At 39.7% G+C, this 17,788-nt stretch overlaps 2 protein-coding genes across 2 annotated transcripts in view; both read left to right on the forward strand.

The window, feature by feature from the left end:
- Positions 1-17,390, forward strand: part of LOC109030779 (parapinopsin) — a 192,171-nt gene extending 174,781 nt beyond the window's left edge. The window contains exons 7-8 of the mRNA XM_072297683.1: positions 2,992-3,225; positions 12,107-17,390. Coding sequence (XP_072153784.1) covers positions 2,992-3,225; positions 12,107-12,607 — 735 coding nt within the window. The 3' untranslated portion in view covers positions 12,608-17,390. The remainder of the gene's footprint in view (positions 1-2,991; positions 3,226-12,106) is intronic.
- LOC109030833 (uncharacterized) lies at positions 6,011-7,499 on the forward strand. Its single transcript, XM_019042012.2, has one exon. It carries the CDS (start codon positions 6,588-6,590, stop codon positions 6,897-6,899), a length of 312 nt encoding a protein of 103 aa, XP_018897557.2. The 5' UTR covers positions 6,011-6,587; the 3' UTR covers positions 6,900-7,499.
- Positions 17,391-17,788: the final 398 nt, after the last annotated feature.

The following is a 17,788-nucleotide window of genomic DNA, read 5'->3' on the forward strand; positions in this document are numbered from 1 at the left end:
ACTAGCGAGGGGATGAAGATTGAATATTCCCCAGCTGACACGGTGTTTCATAGTTGAGCACTAAAATCGGATTTTTCAAAAAAACTAAAATTATTCTAAGTGGCATCGAAGTGTAAGAAGTAGCCCGCAGGAGGGTATGGATTCAAACGACATGAATTAATCGAGAAATTAAAACTTGAATCGACAGACGCGATTCGATCGACACCAACTCGATTAATAGTTAATTAATGAAACCCAATGTCAATTCAATCCACATGAACCGATCGACGCACCGATTTGATCGCAAAATTCGATTGATTCACGGGGCTTTCGGTCGATTTAAAGCTGTCAGTCAAAGCTTTGTCGATCAAATAATCGGTTTCACGTTTTTCTTTTTCAATCGAATCCATACCGTCCGTACCTGCATTGCCATAACCGAATTTAATCGATTAATAAGATGCACCGATAGACAGGATCAAAATGTATGTCGAAATCGCGGGACATGCACTCCTGAGAAATTTTCCTAAAACACATTGAGTGTATCGGAAAGTTCAAAATTGACCCATAAGTTAGTAAAAGAAAGAAGTTTATTTCTTGCGTTAAAGTGCGCCGTCAAATTGGGCATTGAAGACACGCATCCTCTGTCAAAACGCTTTTATGAACGTGGGTTTCTCCAATTTGAAGAAACATTGGTCTTGATTTGGACATATTAATGCTAATAGGAACTCTGTTACACGCAAACCCCATGCAAATAGTTTCGTTTAGCATAAATAAGTCCATTTAGCAATGAGCAACTGCTGATTTTTGCTCATCAGTGAAATGACATTTTCGCCATTGGTTCCCATAGGAAAACAGGTATTTTCATGGATGAACCGGAAGTAGCTGTTCCTCACTCATGTGGTCAATTTAGTCATCAAATTCGCCCAGCACAGCATAGGATGAACAATGTCGCCTGGATGCGACTATTCGAGCTCGAAGGATGCCCGTGTTGCATATGCTAATATTGAAGGCGCTTTAGCTCTCTAAATGCTGTGGATTCTTTTTGCAGAGTGTTCAAAATTAAACCGTGTCTTAGTTTGCGTGGAGTATCCATTAAAGAGAGCTTTTTGAGCATTACTGTGTCCGTGTCGGTCTCTGATACACTGAAAAAAAGTATGGTTCACAATGCTATAAGTATGATGAGCAGTGAGCACCAACAAACTCTGTGCAATATATGGTATAGCAAATATTGTAACTCTGATTGCTTTCATACCAATAGTATAGTAAATGCTACCACAAGTATGTAGTACCACAAGTAGTTCTTCACCCTATATAATATCATGATTTCAAAAATCAAGCAAACTCACGATAGAATTTGCTATACCTCTGTTTAAAATTTTCCGTACTTTTCTGTGTGCATTTTTTGTATATTTTTTTTTTCCAAATTTCAACACTTAAATTATGTGTGAGCGATGTTTTCGCGAGGGTAGACCAAAATTTACGAACTGAATCCTTGGAGTTCCCACACAGTTTGGCAAACCTACTTTTGTACACAGCTTTATCTCAACACAGAGGATTTGGCTAATTACAGAGGTCGACTTTCATATGTGATAATTTACCATTATTACTGATTACGGTCTGAGCCTCGGGGGCTTTTCATCAGTTTTTGCACTCAGTTTTATATTGTAGCATGCAAAGTTCTGGACAACACCGATGGCAATATACCATTTTAAAAAAGGATGAGGTACCCAGTAAAGAATTTTCGGTTACTTAGGTTTACATTCATTTTTCTATTTGATAAACCATAAGGACTCGGTTGATCGACATCATTTTTTTATTAAATCGATCGAGACCGAAGATTGCTTTGAGACCAGTTGCGTGGCGTGCTTTGCGATTTATTGATTAATCTGCCATTTAAACTCATGGAAAAGGACCGATAAACAGAGTGTTCGCAATAGACTCCCTGATAATCGATTCTTAGGCATATATTCAAATGGGAAAAAATCGATAATCGATTGATTACGCCTTGCAACTGTTTGAGACACCTGGGGATGAAAAAAGGTGTCCTGCCAGCACTTTTTACTCTTTATTTCACTCAGAGGCTGCTACTTGCAAGAGGCTAGCACATCGGACTATCTTCTATATAAATAAAACTGTAAGAGTCGAAACCTTGTGATCCTTAATTGAACGTTTATCTGTCAAACGGAACTATGTGCATTATGACGTGAGCCTTGTTATGCATGTATTCTCATGGGTCTCAGGGCTCATGTCTTAATGCACATAGTTCTGTTTGGTAGAAATTCGCCCAATTCTGAAGAACCGCCGGACCGATTTCCTTAATTTTTGTTGCAAACAAAAACTATTGATGTCCGAATGATAAAAAAATCCGAAACTTTCAACACCGCTCTTGTAAGTTTCCCGCGCACTCGCAAAGCGAGCTGAGGCAGCTAATAACCAATAAGATGATCCGTAAATTTAATTTTAAAAATTGATCATGCAACACTCTGCGCAAAATCACTCTTTTCCCTTGAATAACGATATCTGAAAAAAGAATCAGAGCAGGAATGTTCACGGTGGATTTTTCTTTCCAGGGAAATTCAGACATGTAAAATTAGACTTCAAGTTGTCATGAGTTGTCAACGCCAGAACTCCCCTGAAAAGTCCCAGTCCAGGCAAAAATGCATTTCTGGATATTTTCCAGGAATAGGTCAGTTATCGCGTCACTTACAGAATATTGGTATTCGTAATTGACGATCGTAGACGGGTACAAAATAATGAGATCGGCCGTGCGCCCAGGCGTCTGCAACGTGCGCCAAATACGTGTGTTTAAATGGGAAATGCCGCCAGATGACGTCAAAAGGTGGTGCATTTTCTCACTTTTAAATATATTTTTATACTATCTCCCATATCATAATTTTTTTTAAAAAAAATACTGTGAAATCAGCTCTTTAAGCACTTTCAGACGAAGCATCAAAACAATTTCGTGCAAATTCTCCATTGTGGCTGAGCGGGGTGTTTTTTTTGATTGTGCAGAACATCCGGGGGATGCGGCAAGTGACGCGGGCGGAGCGGAGGGTGGTGTACATGGTGGGCCTGATGATCGTGGCGTTCCTGATCGCGTGGACGCCGTACGCGGTGCTCTCGATGCTCGTCGCCATCTGGGGCCGCAACGACCTCGTCTCTCCCGGCCTCTCCGTCATCCCGGCCATCGTCGCCAAGAGCAGCATCTGCTACAACCCCATCATCTACGTCGCCCTCAACACCCAGGTAAGCCACCCTGAAGCCCAACAACCCCCCCCCCCTCTCCCTCTCTCCAAAAGAGGTGCGAAATCTTCCGAGCTTCCACATTTTAACGCGTGTCTATTGCCGGGAAAGGAGGTTATATGGCAGATAAAAGTCAAGAGGAAAGGGAAAAAGAGAGAATTGAGGGAGGAGAAAGAAAGAAAAAAAGAAAAAAAAAGGCACCAAAAATAAAAAAGAGAAAAGGATATAAAGAAAAAAGACAAAAATAAAAAATAAATAAAAGAAATGAAAAAGAGAAAAAAGCGAAATAGAAAAAAGGAAAAAAAGAAAAAAAGAAAGAAAAGGAAAAAAGAAGTAAAAGAAAAAAAGAAAAAAAGAAAATGTCCTGTGGGTTATTCATATTCAGCATACTGTATTCGCATGTCGAAATTCTTCAATGATTTAGTGACCTATCGGGAGCTACAATTTTTGGGTCAGTTTAGAATCAACGCACGTATCATTAGTTTCTCTTTGCACGTTTTTGTTTTTACAGAAGAGCCAGAAACTGTAGTTCCTAATTGCAAAATATCGTCAAATTAGTCACAGAAACTTACGGATACTCTCGCAAGCATACAATGCTCAGAATTTGTGTAGAATCAGAATGGAGGGGCGTAGTGCCACAGACGGGTGAGGAGGGAGGGGGTTGCAAAGATTCCTAATTACACAATTGCTTCCTAGTGGGGTCTGACACCCCTTTACAAAAGTAATCAAATGAAGCATAAGATAGCTCAGCCAATCAGAAATGCGTTCAGTGTTCTGTCTCACACAAAAAAGTGCTAGGCTTCCTCCTCAATCGATTGTTTATAAAAGATACCAAAAGGAAGAATAGCAGTTTCCTTGATCGTCATTGGCTGAGTTACTCGCTCTATTTACTTTGATACATGAAAACATGTAACATGGTGTTACAGGGCCCAAGCACGCATTGAAGGCGATCGATGGCACAGAATTCTCTGTGTAAGAACCGTTAACAGCGGACGCAGAGACCAGTCTTCCGTTAAGGCGTCGCTCTAGCGATGAAAGAGCGTAACTCAATATCAAAGAGAGAACTGGAAAGTATAGGGAAGCATACGGTTACGCGGATCATGTCAAAACGTAGTTACGGCTTTACCTTTACGTTGAGGGAGCGACGAAGTGTGTAAAGCCCCTACAATTTAACGAGATGCAACTGTTCATGCGCACAACACTGACAAAGCGCCGCACACTACAGTATGCAGCGTAACAAAATGGCCAAAGTTTGTCTCAGTCTTTTACCTTTCCCATTTCTGTTAAGGTTATTATTATTATTTTTTACTTTTGTTTTTTCACGTTTCTTCTATAATGAGCTCTACCTCAGGGTAAAGGAAAAATCATAGTGTGGTCAGAAAGAAAATTGGAGTTTTTCATTACTTCCACCGCACCCAATTCAGGGCTCATATTTATTTTTCATTTAATGTGAAGTAGGACGCATTCAAAAGATTACAAATGAAAGGAAACGGAGTTTTATGTGATTGTATCGTCGTGGAATCCACCCAAACTACGTATGGTCTATAACTCTATATTTACACATGAAAAAACCACGTTTTGCTACGAGAAACTTCTATTTCTAGCTCATTTTAAGAAAAAAATAAGCGCCATCAGTATCCCTACGCAGATAGGTGCTTTAAAGTTGAGCCATGAATAATGGTTCCTTTATTGCAAAGCGTATTTAATCAATTTTGAAACCAATCATGTGGATGAAATTCGAATACACATTTGTATCATAAGCTCCTGATCCAAGGCTGGCAACATGTCCACCATTAAACGCTCACATCAACCCCTTTCCGCCCTAAGTCACCACCATTTTTCTTTCCCATGAGGGTCTGCTCTAAGGGATGTTGAGGTTCCAAATCTTTCCTAACCGAGAACCACGAATAATTTGTTGAATCGTTTAGTTTGAATGACCTTTTTCTTGTCCTGAACATGAGGACCATGTACACCTGTGCGCGTTATGTCGTAACTTCAAGCTACTAAAAACCTGGATACTCGCGGAGGAAGGGACCGGATACTCTGCCACGCAATTTTCATTCACGTGTATTCCTCTCAGGAGCATCAAGGATGCACGGCTCTATTAAACCTATTTTCACACATTTCCGAATTATATCATGTAGGAGAATATACCATATAGGTCCATGTACCGGCGCTTCACTATATTAATATACTCTTGGCGAGATGGCTCATTCCTCTTTCCCTCTCTCGGTATCAGGATGATTTAAAGTCTAAGATATTTAAACAGAATGCCTGGGACGTTTCGAGGTATTTTAAATCCCTTCTAAAAGCCAAAATTTTGGAAATACAATTATAAGAATCATTAAACCACTGGGGCTCCCATATTTTTGATAACACGGTTATAACACACACAGTTTACACGGTTAACATAGGTTATCACAAATGGGAGTCTTTAGGGCTTCTTGCTTTTTATTACTTTATAAATGTTTTCTTCCCTAGCCGACGAGGGGGTTGAAACCACCCCAAAATGTCCCAGGCATTCTGATTGTTTATTTTTAGCCTTGGTCGCCCATTTTCTTGTGTTTTTTAGTTGTGTGATTCTGGAATTATTCGAGCTTTTTTTGTGTATTTTTTTCAATAAAAACATCCTCTCCCACAACGCAGACCAGGAAATGGCACGGGAGAACTACAACTATATCACGGAAATGGACTTTATCAAACATTGGTCGTTATCAATAATACGTCCGTTTGAGCAAAAGCAGATTTATAACATGATAAGGAACGTTTTACGAAGTTCAGTTTATTTTAAGGATCGGTGTGCAACTAATAAAAAATTTGAAGGTGTTGAAGTGTTGTTACAGCCATCAGAATAATCTTATTTTGATCTGTGCCACGTGAATCAACATATAATTATCTTCATTCTGTAAAGAGAAGAAGAAAAAAAGTAGGTTTCAGACAATAAATCCAAACCACGAAGTATTTCTGTAACCCTCAATTTGATATTGCGCGTAAAAGGGGTGACAGTTACTAAAGAAGGCCAAACTGCAGTTTTCAAAATTCTATCAGCATTTATACTTCACAAAAAAACTGATTTTAATTACTTACTTTAAATTTTGTAAAAATACTCTTCGTTTGAAAAATTTACAGAAAATTCCGAAATCTTTAATTTCCTGTGAGAAAATATCATGTGCTATGGGAAACTTAGCTTCGTGAAATACCGTTCTAGTTTAGGCAGTTAAAATCAAGTGTAACGAAAGCGAACAAATTGAATTTGTGATTTTTTCGTGATATTTTGATTAACTTCACAATTTTCGATCGATTACACTCGATCAAAACTTTGGGACTCTGTTTTTACACTCGGAATTGGAAGAAACCACCGCGTGATGAGTAGTCGCGGAAAAAGAGGGAAAGGTCGCGGAAAAGAAGGAGTCAAACGTCAGAAAAAAGAGCCCCGTGATAAAATTTTAGGTGTCACCAAGTCTGCCATCCGCCGGTTAGCCCGCCGAGCTGGAGTCAAACGAGTCTCCGAACTGATCTACAGAGAAACCCGCGGTATCATCAAGATCTTCCTTACAAATATCATCCATGATGCCATCACCTACATGGAACATGCTAGGAGAAAAACAGTCACCGTCGTAGATGTCATTTATGCTCTGAGGCGTCAGGGACGCACAGTCAGCGATTTTGGAGGTTGAACTTCTATTCTCTAACACAACTAAATTGTTTACAATAAAATCAAAAAAATTTATAGTATACAATTGTCTTAATGCCTGTTTAATCTATGAGCGTATCTTATTCCACGAGTCATACCGGATTTACTTAACCATTAATCGGGTGCATTTCTTATAAAGTGTTTCCTTTAAGGTGAATCAAAATTTTCAAGGTGTAGGATTAAAAGCTCGAATACGAGAGGGAGTTCGATTTTTGAATTTTGAAAGAAAAATGTTATCATCGGTCGAGTTTTAAAAGACCTCGTCGAATTCTTGGTTGTTTGTTGAATACCCAGCCTCTGCAAATTCTACAAGCTTGTATTAAACTTACTCAGCAAAAGGGAGGTCCACCTCGAAAAATTTCATTTCATACATCTGGTCCGGTCCGTATAATACGGCGCGATTGGATACTAGAGGATCAATTTTCAATTGGTTTGGTTATCTTGAGCTTCATGGAGCTCTTAAAGACCAAGAAATTGAGGACGTCGCTCGCAAATTATTCAGAATGACAGAAAATCGGACTTTACATGTTCGTATCTCAATACAAATGTTTTAAAGTACATATTAAAGCGTTTATACTCAGTTTTTCAACTCGGTTCTTGCACTAAATTTAAAAAAAAAAAAAAAAATTCAGCCTTGACCCGTACATTGAAAAATTTAGCAACAAATGCAATAGGTGTGATAGACAGTGTGTTTCGTCTGTTTGGTCCGACGGAGAATAATATATAGTTGAGAGTTTTGGTAAAAATGGGGGAGCGTCAATTCCATGAGACAAAATTCACTAAAACTCTCTACACCTCTTTGGTGTAACAGGCCTTAATTATCATTCAAGAAATTCCCACCTTGTTATACATAAACCGGATGAATCTCTATATTGCCTCAGCTAAAGGCTTTTAGATTTTTCCTGTGTACGATAAGTACCTTGACTTATTTTGCGAGGAAATATATTTACTTTTAAAGGATGCTGTCATTCTTACGTTCAATTTCGATACTGTGCGACGCCTCTGTTGTGAAATAGTTGCTTCAGGCGCCGCCGCACGGCGGGCGGGCGGCCAGCGCAAAGCGCGCATTGGCGCCTACAAACCTAAGTGGATACTTCAAGCATTGTGCAATGCGTGAAGTATCCACTTAGGTTTGTAGGCGCCAGTGAGCCTCTCGCGCTGGCAGCACGCCGCTCCGCTCTGTTCGGCTTTAATATTTATACTCGCATAGTCAGTGTTTTTTAACTCATGATTTTGAAATTTTAGCACACTCTGCATTGATTATTCTCATTTAAATTGATGGGAAAAAATATGTATCAATTTATCAAAGGAGAATAATAATATAATGTGTGTTTTTTAAATATTGGTGGTTCCGTGTCAAATTTAATGATTTCCAAAGCACTTTAATTTTTTTTTTTTTTTTTTTTTTTTTTTTTCATGTTGTGCTTTTATTTATTGTGCTGCAGCGAGGCGTGCGCGCAATGAAACGCTCAAAATTTGACGTATTTGACTCTAAAAGATCGATGTACAAATGGGTTAAAACTAAAGACTGCGTGCTTCTTGGTTTTTTCCCTCTTTTATTCATTTTTGCAATTTCTGTAAGCACAACTCCGGCTCATTGAGATTAGTGTCGCTTGGAAAAGGTTTTACAAATATTTGTCACGTTTTAAAAATATAAATGTTTTCAAAATAAAGTAATAATTTCGTAAAGAAAAAAATAAAAAAGTAAAAAAAAGTAGTTAGTTAGTTAGTTAGTTAGTATTTAACGACGATCAGCATCTAGGCTATTTACGTCGGGGACTAGGCAATTTTAAATTTTTAAATTTAGTTTCTTGAAGAGTTTTAAAATTTCTGTTACTACCATTGGACTATCTGAACACAAAGGGTGCATATTAAGAGGGAGGGAACTTCGAATTTTGATACGTGTGGCATAGGTTTTAGGGCAAGAAAGTAAAATATGGTCGATTGTAAGGGGGGAGTGTTGACAAAGAGAGCATAAAGGAACTGGAGATTTTGAAATTAAATGAGAATGAGAGAAAAAAGTATGGCCGATTCGCAGTCTCGCAATTTGGACTTCGCAGGTGCGGTGTTTGTTGAAGGAGGTGTTATCATATGGCTTAGGTCTTCTTTGAAGTAAGTTTTTGTCGTTGTTCATCCAGTAGTCTTCCCAGGAATCATTGATGTGAGACTGGAGCGCTTTTTTCAAATCTTGTGGAGGAACGAAATGTGTGTGTAGAGGGGGACTATTTGGATTACAACAAGATTTGGCAATAATATCCGCTGTTTCATTACCGATGATTCCCGAATGACCCGGGATCCAAGCCATAATGATGTTATGTGGTGAATTTTGAAGTTGAGCAGAAATGTCAAAGAGAAGAGGGTTATCTCCTTGATTTTCTATGGCTGTAAGACCAGAGAGGGAGTCGGACATTACCAAAAATTTTTGAGGTTGCGAGAAAGTTATCGTTTTAGTGTACTTGACGGCTTCCAGAATTGCATAGAGTTCTGTTGTAAGAACAGAAGACAAAGGAGAGAGAATTTGTAAAAAGGACATATTTTCTTCAAGTTCAACAAAAGCACAGCCAGCACCATTTTCTGTCTTTGATCCATCCGTGTACAGCCGCCTATAACCATCATACTTTTCTAGGAAGTTGGAAAAACTAGTTTGTTGCTGTTGGACACTAATATCATTTTTCTTGACAGAGCTTAAAGAGGTGTCTATATTGATCATAGTCTGAAGCCAGGGTGGAAAAGGAGGAATTTCACATCTAGTTGTTAGCAACTGTTTGATGTTATGTTTTGACTTGAAATCATCAAGCATTGTAGTGACACATTTTGAAATAGTTTTAACAGTGGCCGTATCCTCTAATTGTTTGGAAAAAAGAGAAGAATAAGTGGGATGATTAGGGAGACTCATAACCTTGGCGATATAGCCTGCAAGTAGTCTTTGGCGTCTCCAATAGAGAGGTGGTTCCCCTGCTTCTGCGCAAATGGACAGAGAGGGGCTTGTTCTAAATGCCCCCAGAACTATGCGAAGTGATGAAGTGTGAATAGAGTCTAATTTTCTCAAATGAAAATCCGCTGCACTCTGGTAGATGAAACATCCATAATCTATGGTTGATCTGATAAGGCTTCTATATAAGGTGAGAAGAGTGATTCTATCGCTTCCCCAGGTTGTATTTGAAAGGTACTTTAATATGTTCATTCTTCGTTTACATTTAGCCACAAGATTTGAAATGTGGTCAGCCCAAGTCATTTTTTGATCAAAAATTAGTCCTAAGTACGTAACTGTTGTCTTGAAAAAGATTTGATTACCAGAGAGAAAAATTTTCGGGGGTTTTGGTAGTTTTTTCTTCCTGCTAAAGATCATTCCAACTGTCTTCTGAGGTGAAAAGCTGAAACCTGTTTTGTCTGCCCAATCTTGAAGTTTTTGTACACAGATTCGGAAGAGTTTTGTGGATATTCTAGGGTTTTTAACATTGAAGTAAATACAGAAATCGTCCATGAATAGAGATGTTTCGACTGACTTTGGAATGCATTCTAAGATTGAGTCAATTGCAATGGCAAAAAGCGTGCAACTCAAAACACTTCCCTGAGGAATTCCATTCAAAAAAAAAAAAAAAAAAGTACCTATACATATATAAGGTATATTGTACATTTAATATTTTAAGGATAGAAATAAAACCAAATATTCACCAATGACAATTTAAAAAGATGATTCAAAAGGAGAAAGTAATAAAATTTCATTTAGAAAATGAGCAACCATAACAACACCTCTTTCTCTCTCAATTTCTCATTTCCATGTTGTCAATATAATTTTACATACCGACTAAAATATAACACTTGGACCAAGTCACTGTTGCTTATTTTACGTGTGGGTGCAAACTACTGGACAAAAAATGTGCGCGGACAAAAAATCGTTGACAAAATGTCCTGAAACCTTAGGTCCTACAAGCAACTAAACTTACTCTGCGACAAAGCGTAGAGTATTATAAAAATTGAAGGCGCTCCATACCGATCAAGTGCTTTAAAAGGCTATCACCCATCATACTTGCATTATACACATTCGCATCATGGCGATCTATCGAGACAACTTCGCAAATTTCCGGCGAATGATAATTTCCCGCGACGTATTTATATAGTTGCCGAGATCATAGCGCTTTGCGACACTCAACCGCCACGTGTAGCGATCCTTTAAGAGTTCCTCCGGTAAATCGCACCTCCTCATTTCCCGCTTGATACAATCAGTCCAAGATTTATCAGGGCATGTTTTCTGCGACGGAGGACCCAGTCTAAAACTTCCCTAGGAAACTTATCATCTGGTATCCTTTGTACACGACTATATCAGACAAGCTAATATTTTTACCAATCTGCCATCTCCTCCTCTGTCAAAACAGTTCTATGGGAACCCGCGCAATATTTCCATGGGAACCAACGCGAATAGGCCTAGGTTTCTTCACTGAGAAAAAAACTCCGGCCGTGGAAGCCGTCCTCACGGGCTGTAGGAACACATCATCCGCGTTCGGGGCTCAGAGACCGAAAGTTCCGGGCGTAGCCCTCGGTAGCCCACAATTTTATGCTACGGCTCCAGCACCCGGAACTTCCAGCCTCGAAGCCCGGAACGGGTAATATGTCTATACAGCCCCAAATTGTTTTCTAAGTATTGAGGACAGGCAGTCGAGAACCAAAGGTCCCTCTGAGAGCCCTGAGGGTCCCTTCCGGTAACTCTGGGTGCTCCATAGGTTTTTGTCGGTCTCTTCATTCATCCCATAGGAGCCCACAAGTGTACCTCCCCACCGCATGAGTTCCCATGAAATCTCTGAATGGAATCTTAAGGGCCTCCCATGAGACCTTTTGGCAAGGATCTTCAAGCCCTGGATAGACGATCAAATTCCGATCAAAGTAGACATGCTGATGACTGGTGGTCACCGTGTACCATCAAATTTTGACGGGCCGCACTTTTTTGTTTAAAGTAAGATCAGAACGGAGTGCCACCATTCATCATTTCCTGCCACAGGAAACATTTCTGCCAAGTTTTCATTTTAAAATGAAGCAAATTAATGAGTTTAAGACTGATGACTTCCGACACTTTGATGCTAGTTTGATCGGAATTGGTTCGGGAATTTGATCGTCTATCGAGGCCTATATAGATGCTCCACTTATCCTGGAATCTTAGTGATAACGTTGGTTGTTCTCCTCTTTGTGTTACAGTTCCGACCGGCGTGGAACCGGTTGCTGGGCCGGAAGAACTCGGACAACGGCTCCATGGAGGCCGGCAACACGAACGGGAGCCCGACGACCTATCCGTCCATCATGAACGCCGACTCCTCGTTCCTGCGGCGCCCGCCGGGGGGCGGCGCCGTCTTCCTCCACCTCAAGTCCGGCGCAGCCCTCAAGACCCTCTCCCGCAAGATGAAGGAGCTTTCCGACCGGAAGTTCCAGCGGAACCCGCCCTCGCCACCCCCGGCGCCCCTCCACATCACCCCCCTCCCTCTCGCCCTCGCCTGTGATAACCACAACACCTTCGGCTCGGTCGGCCTCGAGCTCCTGGGCTCGGAGGGACGTCCCGCCAGGCTCGTCGAGTCGGGGTCCTGGCCCAAGATCCTCGTCATCACCAACTCCTTCAGGGCCGAGGAGATCGCCCCCGACTCCGCCCACAAGGGCCCCAGGGACCACTTGCGCCGGAGCCAGTCCCTCGACGAGACCTCGTGATACCGGCGCGTGCCAGAGGTTTGGCACAAATTGTAGGTTATGTTGTATAGACCTAGTTTGTAGCTACGGATAAGTTTGTGATATAAAGATTGGACGACATGACTTGTATGTCACCGAAGAGAACAGCGTTGAGTTTTGAAAAAGTGGGCGTGATACTCACGGAAAAAAGAGATATTGGTCTAGGCCTGAAAGTCGGGTAAAATCGTCATTCCTAATTAATGGGGGCAGTTGCGCTGGTCACAGAATCGTATTCCGGCGCTTGATTCTTGAGGGTCAGCTAGTAATAATCAGATCTACCCAAATTGCAACTTTCTTCGTTCAAGATTAACCGAGATATCGCGCTTTGAACAATTCGGTTTTGTGACGTCACGCGTCATCCACCGCAGCAGTGACACCCATGGTTTCTTTCATTTTGATTTTCACGTTCAGCAATCATTGCAAATGAGTGTACACCGGTTGATGAAGTAAAGATGGAAGAGATGATGGTATACATGACCGCGATGGATGGTGTCATAAACCGAATTCTTCAGAGCGCGATATCTCAGTTAATATTGAAAGTTGGAAGTTGCTGTTTGGATAGATGCTATTATTTTTAGCTAATCTACAAGAATTAAGGGTCAAAACACGATCACTTGACCAGTGCAACGGACCCATTACTTATTGGGCAAGGTCTGCATTAAAACAATTAAAATGTTTCATCTTCAAAATGTTACGTATGAAACCTGCTTAGGGCGAGTCGCGACTGCACTTAAGTCCGCCCTAGTGCTTCTGCTTGCATACACTGCCGTGCTATGGGAAAACGTCGAATAAACCTTCAGACGTTGCCAAATTTTCTTTGTTAAAACATGGATTCCCTGGTAAACTTATGAATACTTTTCTTCCAATTTTTCAGAGAATTTTGTTTGTATTTTGATCTATAGCTCTTGAAAATTTCAAGGAAAAATATCCATAATTTTCCTTAAAAATAAACATGTCATTAAAGGAAATTTGACGACTCAAATGTTCATACGGTGTTCTACCATAGTGCGACAGTACATTAGGCCTGATTGAAAGCATCTACGAATTTCGCATGTCCGTGTTAAAGGGTATTTAAAATTCGGCCCTAGTCAAATAAACTAGAAATGCGACCATTTCATCCACCGACACCGAACAACTGGAACAACTATAAGGTCCAGCCTCAACTGACCAAACGTATTTTTACCGTGCTGTTCGCGGGGTGAAATCTGTTAATTTGGGCGTATTTCTGCGAAACGGAACTAGAGACGGGTGGGAAAAATGGGGTGTGCACGTGGTTAGCTGCACAAGGAAAAATGTAAAAGTGAGCGCTTTGAGTCCTTTTAGGAAAATGGAAAAGTAATATTTTACATTTATCAAAAGAAACTAAGTGACAACTGTATGCGGCGTTCATGAACCGTGGGCATGTGATAAGAGCGTTGTGGACAGGGCTCAAGAGTTAATGCGGCCTCGTCAGTGGTTGTTGCCGCTGACGTCACTGGCGCTTTATAATTCCCATAGACCGTATTCGATAACGGTTCGATGTATCGTTTGGTTCAAAACAATAGAACATAACCTCAAACCGAACTGTAAGGATTTTAATTGGAAAAGCTGAAAATGAGAAATTTCCTGACAATTTCACTTTGCATTGGCATTTGGTACTCAAAAGAATAAAAAATCTGTTTCAAAAGATCCGTTCTCTCAGATTTCTGAATTTACTTTTGAGGCTATGTTTATGTTTTGAACCAATCGATATCGATACAATCTCACCCGTTTGATGTATCGAATACGATCTATTCATTCTTACGGACTGAGAAATAACGCGCGCACCCCTTTCTTTCCCACCTGCGTCTAGTTCCGTTTAGCAGAAATACATACCCATTAGTCGAATAACGAGCTTAATTCCTCTTGTTTTTACGATTGATTCGTGATGGGCAAATAGTTAAATATTATTGTGCTTAATACGTACTTCATCCACCATTCAGTATGCGGTCACGTATTTTCTTCTCTTCTTCAGAAGAATAAATCATTTCACTAGAAGTTTTCAATTTTTCGAGGAACGTGATTATGGGTTTAGCTAATATTATCAAACATATCCTGTACTCAACCAGTGTATATCCAGACTGAATTACTCAACATCTTGAATCAAAAATGCAAACTACTCTCAATGTTTTTTGACCTGTAATATAGAAACTGAAAAATGTCTGCACACAAGCCAAGCACCCTATCCCCCTTTTATTCATTACTTAAAAAAGTGTGGGTGGCAGCATACTCACTTGAATAAGCAAGTGCATGAAACATAATAACGCTCCTTGATGGAGAATATTTCTTTGTGGACGTTTTGATTTTTTATGAAAGAACTCAACAGAAAAGATAAAAACGGGACTCAACTTAAATGTGCCACGATTATCTTCCCTGGGTTAAAACGTTACATTCCTACAGAATTTCATTTGTCTGAGCATCTTTGCATGGGTGCTCAGTTTTCATAAAACATACAATTCTTCCAAAGGACGTTTATAAAACTAGTTGTAAGCCGTTTGGGGCATAGACGTATTTATGAATTCATCAGATCCAATGTTATTGCTCATTTTCTTTGAACAAATTTAGAAGATTCTTTGATCCTTCCTATCTTTTTTTCTGATGGAGGCTTGACTATTATGAGGGCATGTGTAATGAAAAATTGAAACTAAGTTTTAAGTTTTATTCCGACATGTTTCAAACACGCTGAAGGAAGAAAAATGATTGTATTGTGTCGCATTATTCTGTGTCCTCCTCACGGTCATGAGATAGTCGTCAACAACGCAGTTTAGATGTGACTTTTTGCTATGAGAGAGTGTCACACGAGGTGTTTTATCGGAATTTCTGAGGATTTTCTGAAATTCGTGGATGATGTTTTGTTAACCGATAAAGTTGCACATGTAAAACTTGGGAATTTTTCCACAGTGTTTCAAACTTTGACATAGTCGAATGCATGCAAACAGACTGTTACATGCCCCTGATACAATCGAACTCTATGAATGAAAAATGAATAGAGTTTTTCAACTTTTTTTTATTTTCATATATATTGTTTAAATCCCCCCACTTGGATATGCTTATTCTCTATACGTTTTTTGAGGACCGCTAAGACTCGTCTCTTTAACGCTTAAAACCATCTTCAGGATAACGGTCTGTTAAATAGCCTAAGCACTAACACCAATTTTTACTTGGACTACGATTTTCAAATTAGGATTTATCATTATTAGCCCATCCGTTAAAGCTCCTATCTGCTTCGGGAAACCAATGGTACATATGCTGTTTCAAATACGTGCAAGAAATTCAGTAGTTTTTATTTTCAAAATGCAGTCTTTTTCCTCAACACACCAAATGGATCCTGCTATGCTCATCATGATAAAGAACTTTTACTCACGGTTTTTTCAATCCCTGGTAAAAATTGGCAGTAGAATCTGTTTTCCAAAATACCACAGACCTACAGCCGGTTGTAAGATTCCCAATAGCTTCTACAGCCGGCAACACAATTTCTTATAGCCTTTTATAGCCGATGGTTAGTAAGCAACAGCCTGGTGATAAAGTGTATGCTAAACGTTACTAATTATGGATGCTAGGACTTAGTGAGTTTTTGGACTACTGCTATCTTTTTGGGCTGTAGTATCTTGAATTATTTTGCGAGGAAACCTCCGTACTTTTGAAAGACGCCTGCCATTCCTAATATATTGGAGCGCCTTCAATTTCGTATGATACTGTGCAATACCTCTGGTGTGAAATAGTTGCTTCAAGCGCCGTGGTGCGCTACGGCGCGGCGGGCGGGCAGCCAGCGCGAAATACACGCATTGGCGCCTACAAACCTAACAGGGGTACTTCACGCATTGCGCAATGCGTGAAGTATCCCTGTTAGGTTTGTAGGCGCCAGTGCGTCGCCGCTCCGCTTTGTGTTAGACTCTAGTATTTAACCTCGCGGAGTCAGTGTTTTTCAACTCATGACTTTGAAATCTTTGCACACTCTGTATGGATTATTCTCATTAGAAATTGATGAAAAAAATATGTAGTAAAGGAAAATATAATGTGCGTTTTGTAAACATTAAGGTGATTCCGTATAAACTTAAGGATTTACAAAGCACACGGATTTCTGCACAATGTCTTATAGCCTTTTATAGCCGATGGCGAAAAAGGAACAGCCAGGCGATAAAGTGTAAAGCCCGGTGATAGGAGCTATAGCCCGGCTGTATAATTTTTTATCGCTTCGTGTAGCCCGGCCGTATGATTTTCTCCACTTTCTACAGCCAGCTATATGATTTTCTATCGCCTTCTTCAGTCGGCTGTAAAAACTCCTATGGTATTTTGAAACACAGCTCCTATCGCCAATTTTTACCAGGGATATCTACATGCTTCGATATCTTAAAATTAATTTCTTGGTTTGTCAATTCACGTTGTAAAAGTATTCTCAAATTCGTTTACATCATCACTCGCTATGGCTAGTAATATTGTAATGTAACTCAAAAGTATGAGCTCACAATCAGTAAAATTTAAATCAATTCTTGTATATTTTTTCACAACATTTAACAATGGGTGCTACTACCTTCATAAAATTACAGAAAATTATTATTTTTATTACGTGTGTTCATGTGATAACTTAGTTGTAGTGTTTTTAATGATCATTCATGTAAATATACTTATAGAATTCTTAAAATTTCGCGGTGAGCTTAATTAAGAGATCTCACTTTTTATTTTAAATACCTCTATCTGTTATATAATTGTTCAATTGCAAAATTACCGATTAAAACTTTTTATTCAATTTTCATTGTCATTTTATTCCATAGTATTGAACCTTATTTATTCTAACTAACTTGTGCTCATTCAGAACGCTCTCCTTCCTTGATGCATTGGCAATAAAGAGAAATGCTGTAGCTGATGGGCAAACCATCTCGAGGCCAATAACACCATTGGTTGAAGCACGTAAATCAGAAATTCCCAGGCGAAAGGAGGTCAGTGGCATGGCGTACTTTGCGATATGTCAATTGATCTAGCCTTTTAAACCTATGGAAAATGATCGATAAACAGGTTGTTCATACCCGTTGAACACGGAGAGTTGCATCAAGGCGTCACAACCTACACGACGATCAGTGTAGTATTAGACACATCTGAGATCTGTTGACTCTGCACCTTTACCTACAAAGAGCATCGACAATTTGA

Source organism: Bemisia tabaci, chromosome 3 (assembly GCF_918797505.1).
Source record: "Bemisia tabaci chromosome 3, PGI_BMITA_v3".
In the NCBI taxonomy this organism is placed as follows: Eukaryota; Metazoa; Arthropoda; class Insecta; order Hemiptera; family Aleyrodidae; genus Bemisia; species Bemisia tabaci.